This window comes from Haemaphysalis longicornis, unplaced genomic scaffold (genome assembly GCF_048455015.1).
Source record: "Haemaphysalis longicornis isolate Haplotype H1 unplaced genomic scaffold, Haemaphysalis longicornis Haplotype H1 scaffold_9, whole genome shotgun sequence".
NCBI classification, from domain to species: domain Eukaryota; kingdom Metazoa; phylum Arthropoda; class Arachnida; order Ixodida; family Ixodidae; genus Haemaphysalis; species Haemaphysalis longicornis.
In genome coordinates this window covers 53,862,298-53,877,268 of record NW_027526460.1, presented here as the reverse complement: position 1 = coordinate 53,877,268, position 14,971 = coordinate 53,862,298, and the positions used below count along the sequence as shown (strand labels likewise).

Sequence of the window (14,971 nt, the reverse complement as noted above, 5' to 3'; positions counted from 1 at the left end):
TGGCATGGCCTAAACAACGTCATTGCGGCCATGGCTGTCCTATTGGCTGTCACTGGTCAACTTCGCGGCTTATTTCTCCCATTTCCTGCGACGTTCTGCCATCGTCGGCGCTGTGTACCAACCTCTTCTATGCCTGAACCTGTACGCACAGTTTTGGCGTTTCTTTTGTGTTATGAGTGCGCGCGAAGTTAGAGTGACAAACTCAATACTCCCCTTTCAACCAGACCACTCGACAACAAACGTTTATTGCTTCAAAAACGCTCTACCAGCCTGAGTGCGTGCTTGCGAACAGGCAGCCATGCCTGCTTTTTTGTGGCCCCAGACTGGAAATAGACCCCTCCACGCTGCGCAAAAAAAGGAGAAAACTCCCTGGCCTGTGATATATCGAAGGCCACTACCGAAGAGAACGCCGCAAGCCACCCCCCTCTCTGGGAGAGCGCGCAGCTTTCGTCACGTCCGCGATCGAGCTGAGGGAACAGTATACGAGATTTCTCATTGCGTGTAGTTTCAGTGAAAGTGAACGAATTTTCACAATTCTCGTGGGAGGAGATTGCTGGGACAATAGACTTTACTCCAAAAACAATTCCGAATAGTCGATGGTAAGTGCTGCACGGTCCCTTTAAACATTGCACCAGAGTTAACCAGTATAAGGAGTTGCAGTACTTTTTGTGGGCACTGCCGTATTTACTCGCGTAAATGAACCCACTTTTTTACCAAAAAATTCAGCATGAATTTGGGGGGAGGGTTCATTATGTGGGAAAAAATTACAACAGTTTTAAAGGTTGAAATTTTATACAATAAAGTTGCTAAGAGAAGCACTGTCACAGCCTTGCCATTTTTGTAAAAACACGTAGGTAATTATGTAGGAAATCAAATTGCTTTTTTATTCGCAACATGCTAGTGGGTCCCTACTTGCCATAGAGCTGTCCTCCTTACTAAAGTCGCTTGCCACCTCACATTTGTTGTCGGCCCACAGCGCACCGTCTTGCGTGCCATCAAGGCACTCCAAAACTTCTTTTCCAACACCAAGAAACTTCCCTTCTTTGGACCCACGAAACACACGGCGATCCCTGTTCCCCGCCCAAAAACCTCGTTTTCCCCCATAGTGTACACTAAGTGTCGCCCAGCTGCGCGGTTTGCTCCACCACCTTCAGTTTAAATCCAGCTGTGTAGCTCATGTACTGGCTCATCGTGTGGCGTGCACTAGGGGCACAAAAAAAAAAGGTTGGAACACAGCTGAACAAAACCACAAGTGGAACCTCAAGAGCAGAGGAGTGCGGAGTACGTTTAGTGCTTTGTTCGCACGCCGCCAGAACCAGCCATAGCAACAAAGAGCAGGGAAGGAGTGCGGAGTACGTTTTCTGCTTTGTTCGCACGCAGGAACGTTTTTACTGCGCAAGAAGGTTTTGAGTTCAGCAGGTGGCGCTCCACAGGCGCGCAATTTTTAAATTGTGAGCCACGGCATTCATGCTCACGTGTCTCTTGGTGCTGTTGAGATTTCTTTTTGTTGGAATGCGTTTTTAGCATTTATACGCGTACTGTAGCACGATATCAAGTTACCGTGATGGTCTAAGGGATCAGCAACCATGCTGAGATAAAAACATATTCCCGCTGCATTTTTTATTCAAAGTGACAAAAAAGTAAATTCTCAAGAAGACAAGTGGGGGGAGGGTTCATTACGCGAGTAAATACGGTATGTATCGAGAAGTTATTCCCTGGTTTGCCCCACTGACCTGGGGGGCAAACGGGGGAACCGGACTTTTCTGCCATCTGTCGGCAGAAAGTTGAAGCAGTGTTCAGTATTCGTACAGTGCGTTCTAATTTACCCTCTAGATGGCTTTGTTGCCGTCTTTGCAGGCAGTCCGCCATGTTAGGCCCTGTTCCAGTTTAAACGAAGCCGGCAATGAAGACTGCTTTGCGGAGGGCAGCATTGAAGTCAACAACAATGCAGACTACCTTCCTGTCTAAAAGGAAAAAATGAGTGTAGCGGCACCTTTTTACACAAATTCTGTAACAAACTAACTCGTTCTTTCATTTAAATATTTTATGTACAATAATCCCTTGTTAACTCGAACTCGGACATCTCAAATATCGGTTTAACTCGAACTCGGATATCTCAAATATCGGTTTAAGTCAAAACATTTTTTTGCCGTGCCTCCCTGAGGAGCCACCTGTTCGCCCCCCTATAACTCGAAACTCCACTTATCTCAAAATTTTCAGCAAATTTTAGGACTTATGTAGTTTACTACTGATGAAGATGCTTATGTTTATTTTTTAAATCACGTAAAGTGTATAATGAAAATGCTATTATTTTTTTATGAAACTATGGCTTGAGTTTGCTTAAATGCCTGCTACGAGGTTTTTGTCTGCGTTGGCGATTGATGCACTGTTTTAATTCTTGTTCCTATAGACTGCTTCATAAGCTGTTTACCAAGCTGATAACGAATTAGAACGCAGCCATAAGGAAAATGCCAAGGAAACATTCAGACACGTTTCCTAATTTGAAAGTCAACTCTTACATTGAATAAATTGCATTGTTAAAAGAAAATGTTCAGCAACGTTCAGTTTTCATCTCTTAGAGGCTGTGCCAAAACGGTTGCTAATTACTACACAGCCAGGGTGCTTGCACTACCCAGATTCTGAAGAAGTCAAGAATTTACAGTGCAGACACACAAAGGACGGAGGAAGAACGGCCCACCACAAACATGACTTTCAACAAAATTTATTAAAGGGAAAGACAATTTTTTTTCCCCCTTTAAAGTCTTTCCGTCCAATAAATGTTGTTGAAAGTTGGCACACAAGGTGTGCCGTTCTTCCTTCATGCGTCTGCGCTATAAATTCTTGACATGAACCAACGAGCCCAACGGGTTCTTAGCAGATTCTAAACTGGTATGTGCTGATCCCCGGTAATAGGGGCTGCTGCGAACTCTCACCGAGGCGGTTGAGGTCTAGGGAGGAGCTGCGCGTGTGGTTGCGCTTGGGCCTGGGGGGCGGGGGCGGCGGCGGTTCCTTCTTGGGCCCCTGCTGGGGCAGCGGTGGCGGCAGCGGGCCACCACCACAGGGGGGCGCCACCGTGACCCCCGAGAACGAGCTGAGAGGAAGAGGAGGAGGCAACAACTCGTTACGACCACACTCCAAATACTGGACTCTCAATCAAACTCACTGTCAGTGCCATTCAATAAAAATATGGCTTGTTTAACATTTCGAACACCCTGGCTTAACACCTGGGGAACCCAACTTTGTAGAATAAGGTGTTTCAGCGGTACCTTAATCTTCAAGTCAAGTCCACTCTTTCTTCCTGTTTTTTTTACACTCCCCTGTATCTGCGAAGGAAAATTTCACATCCAGCTCAATGCAGCCGTACAGCTACAAAGGAAAGCTATACAGCTTTCTCAGAAACTTAAAAGTTGAAGGAAAATTTGTCCTGGTCCAGGATTCAAACCTGGGACCATTGCCTATCTATATCCTTTTACTTCTGTTCTTCCGTCGAATTGTTTTTAGTGCAATTTTTATGTGCATATGTTTGTATTGCTACAAATGAATGTATATATGTGTGCGTATGTATGTATATACATATATGCATTGCTTTCTGCCTGTTTTTGCTCATTTTCGTTTGATGTGTTTTTTACTTGTTGCCTACTCTACGCTGTTCCGTTGTGCACTTTGTCACAGGAGGTCCCCCCGACAGTTTTTTAACTACGGGACCTCCAAGGTATTACTATTTGTACGCTCTTTTAAAACGTGAAAATAACAATAAACTTCAACTTCAACTTCAACTCCCCCTCTACAGCACCAGCCCCCACACCCCCAAGTTGTATAATTGAATCACTCAGCCAGTCCATTCTTTATCCCTCTTGCCCTTTTAGAAAGAGCTGACATTTGTTAAAAAAAAAAAAAAATTCAATGCTGTTTTGTGTGTGTTTTTTTAATGAATTCTGAGCTCTATGTGGTATGCCTGATTAGCCTGACGCGTGCGCTCGGCGTCTTAGCTGAGAACTGCACAAAATTTTTCGTCCAGTTAGAGGCGAACAGCTTCACTCTAAAAAGTACTTTGCACCATTTTATCCCACCGAACCACAGTGCGGAGACATGGGCAGGTAACATGTCATGATGGACCATGCACGGGCATATGCGGGAAGTCTCCCAGCTAAACTGCACCGTCACTTGATTTTTGTGGACTGCACATCCATCTAATGTACTATCCGCCTGTATGTACATCTAACCAGGGTGTCTAGCGAATTGCCTAATTCAATTTCCCTGACTTTTCCATGTTTTCCATGACCATTTTAAACGAAATTCCCTGACCTATACAACAGGCGCCATTCTGTGGAAATGGTCGGTGAAGCATATAAAAAGCATATACAAAACACATTCTATCATAAGGAAAAACCCATTTGTTGCAAATGCCCTAATTCTCAAAATGCACTTTGATTAACTTCAGTTTGTTCAGTTTGAGGTTTGCTTGCCTTCTGTTACGGCTTCAGAGAGTTTACCCTTGCGGGATAGAAGCATCAAGTTGTGCTTCAGCGAGCACCTTTTGCTTTTTTTATTGTCCTGGCTCGACATGCAACGTGAACCGCATGGTGCGCTTTTGCACGCGATTCGGGCGCATCGGCGTTGTGCGTGCGATTTTGAGACATGGATGTAAGAGACAAATGGGTATAAGAGACACTATTCACCCACATGGTTGGATGCCCTATCTTTCCCTTTAAGTTGACCTCTCTTAAAACAGACATCGGATGTAGAAGACAGTTGCTTATAAAGGACAAGTCATCCTTGAACTTTAATATATAATCTCACTTGTAACAGACATTTTAACTTCAGATGCAGTGCAACCAGCCCTTAGCTGCAGTTGCTTCCGTTGTGGAAACACAGGCGGACGACAGACGCCCGCAGTTGCTATTTATTATAACTTCAGCAAACACACAGTGGTTCAGTCAGCTATGAAATGACGATGAGAAGCCCTGCCAATGGAAATGCAACTTACAGAAGTGGTTGAAGCTTACTGCCATTCATTGGAGCGCGACCACACATGCGGGCTCTCCCACTCGTGTAGCTCCCAATCAAGAAGCATCGCAGATGTTGAGTACTGCAAGCGTACTGAATAGCCTGAGCACGCAGCGGAAGAAGCTGCGCACTCTGGCAGTTCATCAGGCTTGTGAACTCAACATCTACGATTCATCTTCCACAAACAGTGAAAGGAAAAAAAGCTTGTAGAATCGGTAGTAAAAAACAGTGTAAATACAGTCATGAAGCAGACTCAGACCTGTTTCATAAATTCTGGGGGCCAAACATAAATTAGAATGAATCTTTTGCGACATGCTGTAGCATTCTTTTGAGCTTATTTTAGTCATACGGTGCCCACATTAAACTATGGTCTGACTAGTAAGTGAAAGCATGGTTCCCTGCTTATAAGAGACATCTCGTATAAGAGACAGAACCTGCTCCCCGGTACGTGTCTCTTATAAAGGGGTTCAACTGTATAACATTTATTGTGTTTTTTCGATTAAAAACCATCTTTCGCGGCTGGGATAGGGCTGAGTTACCAAGGTGAACGAAGTTGTATTTTGCCTTCGTGGCCGCTTTAAGAGGCACAGTCACAGAACTGGGAAACTGGGTCACAATGCAGTAACCTCCCCGATAAAGCAGACACCTACTGCGCATGCTACGAATCAGATGCTCCCACAAACACGGCATGCCCAATGCACATTTTAATTCACAGCCATGCTGCCAGATGGCATGCACCGGTTCCAGCAATGTCCGGAAAACCTCGCGTGTGTGTGTGGTGGTGTGCTCCCACGTGACAGTCGAGTTTCCTTACCTTCGTCTCAGATCCCTTGTTTGCATGAACATAAAAATGCGAAAAGAAAGCTTTCTCGTTACGTCATCTACGTAAAGCCAAGCGTTTACTGCCTCACAACGCTCTCACCAAGTTAAGACCAATAATTTCTTGTATTCTGAGACTTTTGTGCGGCTTAAAGGAGTACTGACACGAAATTTTTATGTTACGTTTTTTTCGCTGCTATGCGTGCCTACCAGCCCACTAATCATAGAATGACAGATTAGACGGTCGAGCGCAGCGTAAACATTCATTTACGGCGTCGTTTATTCGTGCCAGTTTCGGTTTCGACAAAAAAACGCCGAGCGGCCGCCATGACAGCATGTATGACATGGCGTCACCATTCTTGCCGCATCGCTGCCTCTCTGAAAGCGCACGCGAGCGAGCGCACGCGCGCGCCCAGACCGGCCGAGGTCATCGCCGTCCCCACAGGCCCGGGCAGCATGACGTCAGTCCCAAAACCATGACGTGTACACACGCCCGAGCAGCGCGCGCCAACCACAGCCAGCGCGTCGGCTTCGTCACGGGAGCCCCGACGTCGGCAGTTTGGGGCACGTAGCAGATGATGTCACGTCAGCCCGCTCTGGGCTTTCTCGTGCGGGCGAAGATTAAAATGGATTTGAAATATGTTTCGCTGAACGGTTGCTGTTGAAACTTGCTGGGAGATATCTCCTGATCAAAAGGAAGCGTCTTACATAGTTATCTCAGCTTTGAAATTTCGTGTCAGTACTCCTTTAATGCACGCACACTTAACACCTCATGCATGCGGTCAGCTTATCGCTACAAAAACTAAAAAAGAAAGGAAGAAAAGGATTCCTCACGTCCTAATTTGTCGTCGCCATAATTTGAACTAGCTTGTATAACTGCCAAACCAGTTTTGATACTTCCACACATTTACAGTGCAACCGTGGCTCTCCCATAGAAGCAATGCCATCTGCCGACTTAATGCATGGGGGAACCTGCTTTCCGCTGGCAACCCTTGGCCACAAATTCAAACCAGGGTGTCGGAATGAAAGGTTTTTCGTTTCAGTTTGTCTCGTTCCACAAATGAAAGTTCTGTTACAATTCAGCTCCCAGCGAAGCAAATAATCATTCGTAACTGTTCATGTTTTCCCGCAAGAAACTATTAGATTTATGGAATTATTTTAAGAAACAGTCTCTCTCTCTCGCTCACTCGTGCGTGCACGCACACACGCACACACACAAATCCCAGGCCAACTAAGCACTTCCTCCTTGCCGTATAGCTCTTGATAGCGCACCAGCAAATGATGCTCCAAGTTTCAACCGCGGCCCCCAGAAATCGAAAAATTCTTGAGCGCTATTTGTTTTGGGTTGCCCCATTGGGCGCAGCATACAATCATTAGGTGCGAACACCCAAGGCTTTCAGAAAACCAGCATGCTACGCGTGCACACTCAATTCTTGAGTGTGCCGCTTTGGTATGGGACCTGAACACTAAAACTTATGAATAGATTTGAGGCAACTCAAAATCTGGCTCTGCGCTTTGTTACTAACTCGTACAGTTTTGGCATTATCATGACAAGTTTAAAACGCTGTCTCGTGGAACACTCAAACTCCGTCGCACCTTTTCCCTGTGCTCAATCTTAACACATTATATAAGAGAAGGTAGCAAAGGATCAACGTCAGTACCTTCAGCCCCCCTCCTGCATATACACAAAGACAAACAGATAACAGCAAGAAAAATGATTATTTATGGCGCACATCCATATTCCAAGCATTTTTTCTGAAAACTATGAAAGATAGGAATACCCTGCCCGACACTGTCCTTTCCACCCCTTATGAAATGTTTTCCACTGCGCTCTGGCAGCACTTTCGTACAAGCACAACATAACTAGTAGCATATTAAACATATTGTTAAGCAATAAATATATTAAATAAGGCCATGACGTCTGCATTGCGGCCAGCGAGAAGCAAATTTTATGCCAGAAAATTAACAGTAATCCCCCACCTTTCTGCGTGGAAACTGAAATGAATCCTGAAATACCTTCACTTTCCACTCAAACCAAAAACCGAAACGAAATGTTTAGGTTTCACTCCTAAATAAAATAATAAATAATGTTCCGTTTTCGTTTTTGTTCCGGCCAAAAATATTGTTTTCTTCATTTTTCGGTTCCGATTTTCGTTCCATTCTGACACCCTGATTCAAACTAGGTTTCTTCAAGCTGGAGAAGTATTGTGAGTACAAGAAAAACGAGGCATACTATTATAAGGGCCACATTTCACATATTCATTAGGCTACCACAACAAACTGGCAAATCAGCCATTACACGTGCTACACAAGCTGCACGATGATGCCAGCAAAAAATTGCTGGCGAATGAACGAACAGTTTTAGGGGCAAAGCACCTTGGGGCTCGGGCTGTCGGCGTCTCATGCCGTCGTCGTCGTCGTTGTTCGCTGTCGTACTCTCATGTGGTCACGGTACTAAAGCAACAAGACACTCGTCGTCTGCCAACGGCTCGCGCTAGAACGTTTCACCTCCATAGGAAAAAGTTTTACCGAAAGAACAAACCGGGACACTCGTTTTTCGTTCGCGCTTGCTTGCTTCTATTTTGCTCCGTACTTGCTTCAACTTTAAAATGTGCTGTTCTCCATTTTGAATTTCCGTTCTCCTCCATCTTCCTAATTGGGAAGTCGCATATATCAGCGCGTGCCATGTGGCAAAAGAGAGACTTACAATGTTTGAATACACTTATACAAACTGCATGCTTTGCCCGTCCCCAAGTTTCCCGTTAGTGGAGATGGCCCGGTTTTCTTTAGCAAGTAAATTTAATGGAGAATAATTACACACGCAATGTTTTTCAAATGCCCCTTTAGATAATGCAACCAGGTATTTACAAACCCCAGATGGTTTGAAACCCAGATGGTTCGAGCTCTGTCTGCATCTAAAGGCCAGAAAACACTCACTCAGTGTTTAATCAAAAAATAAGGAAAGGAAAGCTCGACAAGGAGAGAAAGGCTGGAAGAAGAGCCAGGCAAAAAGGAATTAAGAGTATGTATAAAAAAAAGCGAGCACCCACTTTGCAGCATTGTCTCCAGTCACTTCAGTCGTGACTACGTAGGCCAGTGTCTGCTGAGGACCTGAAGGCACAGCAGGGCCTGCATACACAGGGCAAAGGGTGGACGTTGGGGGGGTTTGTATGCAATGGGCCAAGGGCTTCTTATAACACCCTTTGTTTATGGAGTCGATAACAGCCACATAACACCCTCTTAGTAGCGTCAATGCTGGTGGGAAAAGACAGAAAGGAGTTCATTCAACGGGTGTGCATCATTAAGAACTTTTAAGACCTTCACCGAGCAATGAAAAGGGGGCCATGAAGACAAACTATAACTTGGTTTAATTTGAAAGAACTGGGCTTCAGCCCTCACTCTGCTCCATTGCAGCCACGAAAGAAACTGAAGAAAAGACACAAGAAGTATTAAAAAACTAACAATTCTGCGCTACAGTGATATGTTACAGGCAGGAGTGAAGTCAGCACTACAAACATCATTTTCAGTGTTTTAACTGCATGTTCGCATTCAAGTGATGTGATAAAATGGAACTGGAGGCCCCACTGCAATTGTCCAGTCACGTGTCTTAATGACAGGGTCGTTCGGCAGTTTCCAATCACACAAACAAGATTTCGTAACGTCACATTAAAGTTCCCAGACAGTGGCTAGGGGGGGAGTCGCCACAGCTTCACGTCTTCTTTAATATCTGTTATTTGGTCGACGCTTGCGATATAATTGGTGCCACTGTTATCGAGACAAAGCAGCCCTTATAAAGAACCAAACTTGCATTTTGTTTTCATGGCCCCTTTAATAAAAAGAATATGTTGCCGCATCTGTGAACACCCTTTTTGGAACCTTGCTCTGTTCAATCACTAGAAGAAACAATAAGATAAAGAAATTTAATGCCCTTCCGCTATGTGAAGAAAGCAGAGCTGGGCCACAGTCCAAGGAGTGCACGAAACAAGCATGTTCGTTATTTCCTGATTAAGCACAATTCCCAGTTAATTGGATGAATGAAATTGGAAGGACTAGAGTTTCATTTTAGGGTACAAACATGGGGCAGTCTGTTTCCCTCTCGTAGAAGCCCGTGTATTTGACAGAAGACAGAAATTCTGCAATACTCGCAACTTCACCGTGAACTACGTAATTATAAAAAAGTTAATGAAACTCAGCGCAATGTTAGACATCCTAGCAGATCATTTGTTTTGGGATAGTTTTGATTCAACGAGAGTTACAGCCATTCTGTGTAACCACGCTCCCTCTGCAGACCAGCCATGTATTGACAGCAGCCAGAATTCTGTATGTTTACTCAGCATAATAATAGTCGTCTTAAAGCCAATTTTAGTATGATTTTTTTTTTCCAATATACCTAACATTTGATTGAGAGGTACACGACATTTGCGAGAAAGTTGGCTTTGCTTCAAGATTAAATTCCGTTTATGTGACATTTTTTTTCACACACCCTGTTGATGCAGTTTTCGACAGAACCTAGCCAATAACAGCACGGCTGTAAAAAAAGTCACCTGCCCTCACGGTGGGCACGGATCAGTGGAAGCGAAATTTCGTGGTTAGTCTGGAAATGTACCAGTGCAACCGCCCCCTCTTTCTACTCACCGGAAAGCCTCTTGACTATGTTCTTTGCCCCACCAGACCGGCAATCGCCGCAGGCATCTGAAACAGCCAGGACAGCAAAGTGAGCCTGTGGGCCGCCCAACGTTATACGAGAGAATGGTTCACACAACATTGATCTCTGCATCTTATGCACGTTACAAAATGGGTGTAGTTCACAGTCAGTAGACCGAATAAGGGAGGGAGGGAGGGAGGGAGGGAGGGAGGGAGGGAGGGAGGGAGAGAGAGAGAGAGAGACCGACCCTACCTGCAGCCAAGCCCAGGCCTCCTTTGTCCTGGTCATTATTGTAGGGAATGGTGTGGCCATCCGGCGACACACGACGGGCCACAGGATGCAGAATCCTAGGATCCTGCGAGTGGTAGCCGGACGGCGGGAACAGGAGGAGGAAACCCGAAGCCCACAAGACGCTTGTTATCATTCAAAGGGAGGAGGACTTCTGAGATGACGCAGGCACTAGATGGCCTCCTCCCATGCAAGGCCACAACTACCCTTAGTGGAGCTAGTAAGTAGCTATGCAAAAGTGATCGCAGAGCTCTGGGTAATTAAGGGGCCACCCTTGAAGACTTTACAGGAGCTTCTCTAGCCTGCTTCATTCAAAAGCCAACAAGCAGAATGATGTCCTACGAGAAGGGGAGGTAGACAAGGCTAAGTTTATTCACTGGCCAAGTGCATGATAAGCCTAATTAGTACCATAAATTGTTCAGCATTGACTTTAGCAGCCACATTCCAAATGGAATAGCACGCAAAATGCACACCCATTTGTGCATCGATGCATCTCACTCATGCGGCACAAACCACGGGGCAGCAACTGCACTTGATAACCTCCCTAAGCTTCAACAAATTTTTCCAATAATGATGATTACCTCTCCTTTAGATGTAATAGAGTTACTACATAGTTGGTTGCCTCCCTACATCACCGGGGCATTTTTTTTTTTTTTTTTCGTTCTGACACTGATAATGCTTAGGAAAGTGCATTTGCTCTGGGCATGTGTACAGCACAAGCCAATATCAGTAAATGGGTTTAGATCATGCAACCTTTATCTTTAGGGGTTCAGTCATTTTCCAGTTGATTTAACCCCCTAAGATATCAGCAGATGAATGTGCATAAGTGACACCTAGCCCTGCACTGCTCCATACAATGCAGTTATTCACATAAGAGTGCCACACTACTGTCATTATGGGCAAGTGCAATAAATGTTTCTAGCAACACTGCTGTGTGCATGTTAAGACATGCAGCCAAGAGAGCATACAGCCAACGTATGCGGTTTCTGCCTTGCCTACAGGCACAAAAATTGTACAGAAATTTGGTATTTGTGAATTCATGTGCCAGCATTCTTACGCTACGCTTCAGGGTTTTACAAGCCTTCTATTTTCGTGGTGGCATCTTGTTTGTTAAATTCTTGTTTTGTTTTTTATTTAATTGCACTAGGCCACCAACAGACCTCTGCAAATCCATTAGGTAATTTTCGTTTTTTTAAAGCTGAATTTGGCTCCTGACAGCCAAACTGGTGGACCTTTCACTGCTTCTCGTTTATTTTTTTATACCCAGATTAGGAAACAATAGCTAAAATGGGAAAATCCTCATTTAGTTAGTTATTCAGATATTTATGTTTTTCTGGTACCAATGGTCTACATTTATACTACTGCAATGATCAGTGACTTTTCACTTCTGTTAGTTTTATTTGTGGATATTTTTTTCCTTTTCTGATACCAATGATCTACATTTACACTACTTCAACAACTAGCAACTCTTCATTTAGGTGCAATTCAAAATTCTACTCTACATCAGCTGTATCAGCTGATCCATTCCGCAGATCCGTTAGTCAGCCTGAATTAGTAATTAAAGGGGTCCTGTATTATTCTCCACTAATTCCACAGAGCAATTACCATACATAAAAGCCACTGCAATGGTGAATAGGGTCCTCTGTCCTGTGCCCCAAGTGGTCATCAGACCAACGCTGCACACATCAGCCAAGAGACTTCAACTCATAGATTTGGATGTGTGATGGCAACATCTGTTACCATGTGCGAAACGAAGTTCTCCTTATATAAAATAGTTGGGCTAAACATTTACAAGTTTCGGTGCGGCCACTTGAGGTGTACTTTCTTCCTTCTTTCTTGTGGGGCAGCTTCAGAGATGATTAGCGATATTTTACAAACTAAAATCTCCGTTAAGAAGATTTTTGTCTAGACAAGATGCATTGTTTGGATAAAAAATTTTTGGCCTTCAAAGGGCTAAATAAAGAATAACTTGAAGCCCTATTACGGAGAACGCTATGTTCCATATCACTGGCTTTGCTATTATAAGCACTGGCTTGCAATCTCGTGTATAGGCTAGATAGTCATCCTTGGCAAGTGACGTCAAGATAGTCACTTGGCTGTCATCCTTGGCAAGCAAGTCAATTACTTCGCCAGCAAATCGAAAACACCACAACACAAATGCAAATAAGGAGAATTCTAAAAACGCACTACTAATTGCACTGCGTGCAAGCAGTCAACAAAACCGCCGTGCAAGCCCCTTCAACCAGAGTTTCTGCTAACCCCACGCATGCACTGCATATCCCCTTTTCAATGCCTCCTAAGCATCAGCCATGGTATGCACTGAGAACTTTTAAACAAATGTCCCCTCCATGCTGGTCCCCTTCAACAAACATTGACGAACGGTTCCACACTGCAAATCAGGGACTTCGCAGCAAAGGCAACAGGCAGCTGGTTCCACAGTTTCATACAATAACTAGAGAGGAATCTGGCGCTGCGATCGTCCGCCGCAATGGGCGTGATGGGTAGTTCTGGATTCGGATTGGCGCTCGATAGCTTGTGGAAGTTACTATGGATTTAATCGTTCAGGCAGTTTCGTTTTCGTTTTGGACTTACATGAACGCATTTGCTTACGCGGGGTGTTGGAAGAAGCAATCAAAAATACGTTTCTCGAACTGCATGCCGTGCGCGCACTGACGCCGCCCTGAGTGGAATGCTTCATAACCAGAGTTGTGAATTGGGTGGGTTATCAATTCATTACAGACACTGCGTGCGGCGAAGTTATCTGCGAATTAGGAGTTGCGGCACGGCTCATTCGGCAGAGCAATGTATTTTCAAAACTGATGGCAGTTGCAAATTGCTAGGCACAGTCACACCTCTCGTGCGAACGCCTGCTCCTACGGCGTAGACCAGTAGTACTGGCAGCTGATAGGAATGCTGCTTGATGAAGGTCACTAATAACTTCTACAAAAAGTAATTGGCTTCCTTTTTTAGGAGCAGAAAACTTTTCTTAATATTAAAAACTACAAGCGTCGAAACTTTTACAAACAGTTTTTGCCGAAGTCTGCATTCCGCTGTAGTGGTGGCTAATGGCAAACATACCCCGCAAACCCCCTCGACTCCATGTCTGCTTTCTATATAAACGTGCTGTTTTATTTAGCAGAAAACCTGTTTTTGGTCACTAACTTTCTTGCTTGCCATGTAATTTGTAAACAGTGGACCATGCAATAAGAGTTTCATTGACAAAAAAACACGATTTTTGCAGCCTAAGGCTTGTTTCGATCCTACGCAATCCGGTTCCAGAACTACCCATCATTCCCATCGAAGCGTAAACGCCGCCTCGGAGTTTGCGTTGGCACTAGTGCCAGTTTCCCCTCTAGCTATTATTGTATGAAACTCTATGGCTGGTTCTGTCACATGCAGGCTACCGGACAACACGACCACACGTTGCCCCCGCACATTCAACTTTGTTAAACCACTGAAAAAATTAAAATTAGCTTAAATGCTACAAAATATTGCCCCTTGGGTATCTCACTCCGTAGCTCTGACCGTTTGATGTTTTTAAAACTGCACGCAACAATCTCATTAAAGCTGAGTAATTGCTGCTCCAGGTCGTTCTAGTATTACACACCTTAAAGGCAATCTAAAAGCTAAAATAAAAGCATGCGCATTTGCACACCAGAGAGAGGCAGCCAAGGTGCAGCCCATTACAGATCCAGAACAAGGGCAAACCAAAACTCAAAAGCAGCATGCCAAGCACGACGACATCTACACGGTCACTTAGCAAGCCCCCCCCCCCCCCCCCCCCCCCCCCACTGCTCAGAGGACAACAAATGAGAAGCACAGAAGCGGCAACCTGTTCAACAGAGGCCGTGGAGAAATCGAAATTCACCGGCTTCATGCTGGGGGACGACACAGTGCTAGTGGGTGAGTCGCTGAACTTGGTCCACTGCCGAGGGGGGAGGGAGGGGAGGGGTGAGGGAGGAGAAGAAACCGCCGTGGCCATGCCCAAAACAGCACAAGCCACACCACACTGCTGCTGCTGCAGATGCTGTTAATGGCGCTACGGTTAACAAGAAACACACCCTCAGCAGTTTTGCATCGCAACAGCACCAGACAACCACCGGAAGTGTATTATTGCACAGTAAAGCCTCGTTACAAGAGACACCGAAGGGACAGGAAAACATGTCTCTTATAAACAAGGTCTCTTGTATGCAACGTTGCTAACATGGCAAA

General features: G+C 44.9%; 1 protein-coding gene across 4 annotated transcripts in view; it reads right to left on the bottom strand.

The window, feature by feature from the left end:
* Window positions 1-14,971, bottom strand: part of Reps (RALBP1 associated Eps domain containing) — a 60,519-nt gene that overhangs the window by 15,778 nt on the left and 29,770 nt on the right. For 2 of the 4 annotated variants that reach the window (XM_077682924.1, XM_077682928.1), the window contains 5 exons: window positions 14,592-14,684; window positions 10,724-10,826; window positions 10,462-10,518; window positions 8,877-8,955; window positions 2,934-3,091 (listed from right to left, as the gene is read on the bottom strand). In XM_077682924.1, coding sequence (XP_077539050.1) covers window positions 2,934-3,091; window positions 8,877-8,955; window positions 10,462-10,518; window positions 10,724-10,826; window positions 14,592-14,684 — 490 coding nt within the window. The remainder of the gene's footprint in view (window positions 1-2,933; window positions 3,092-8,876; window positions 8,956-10,461; window positions 10,519-10,723; window positions 10,827-14,591; window positions 14,685-14,971) is intronic. The other 2 variants (XM_077682925.1, XM_077682926.1) reach the window with 2 other exon arrangements.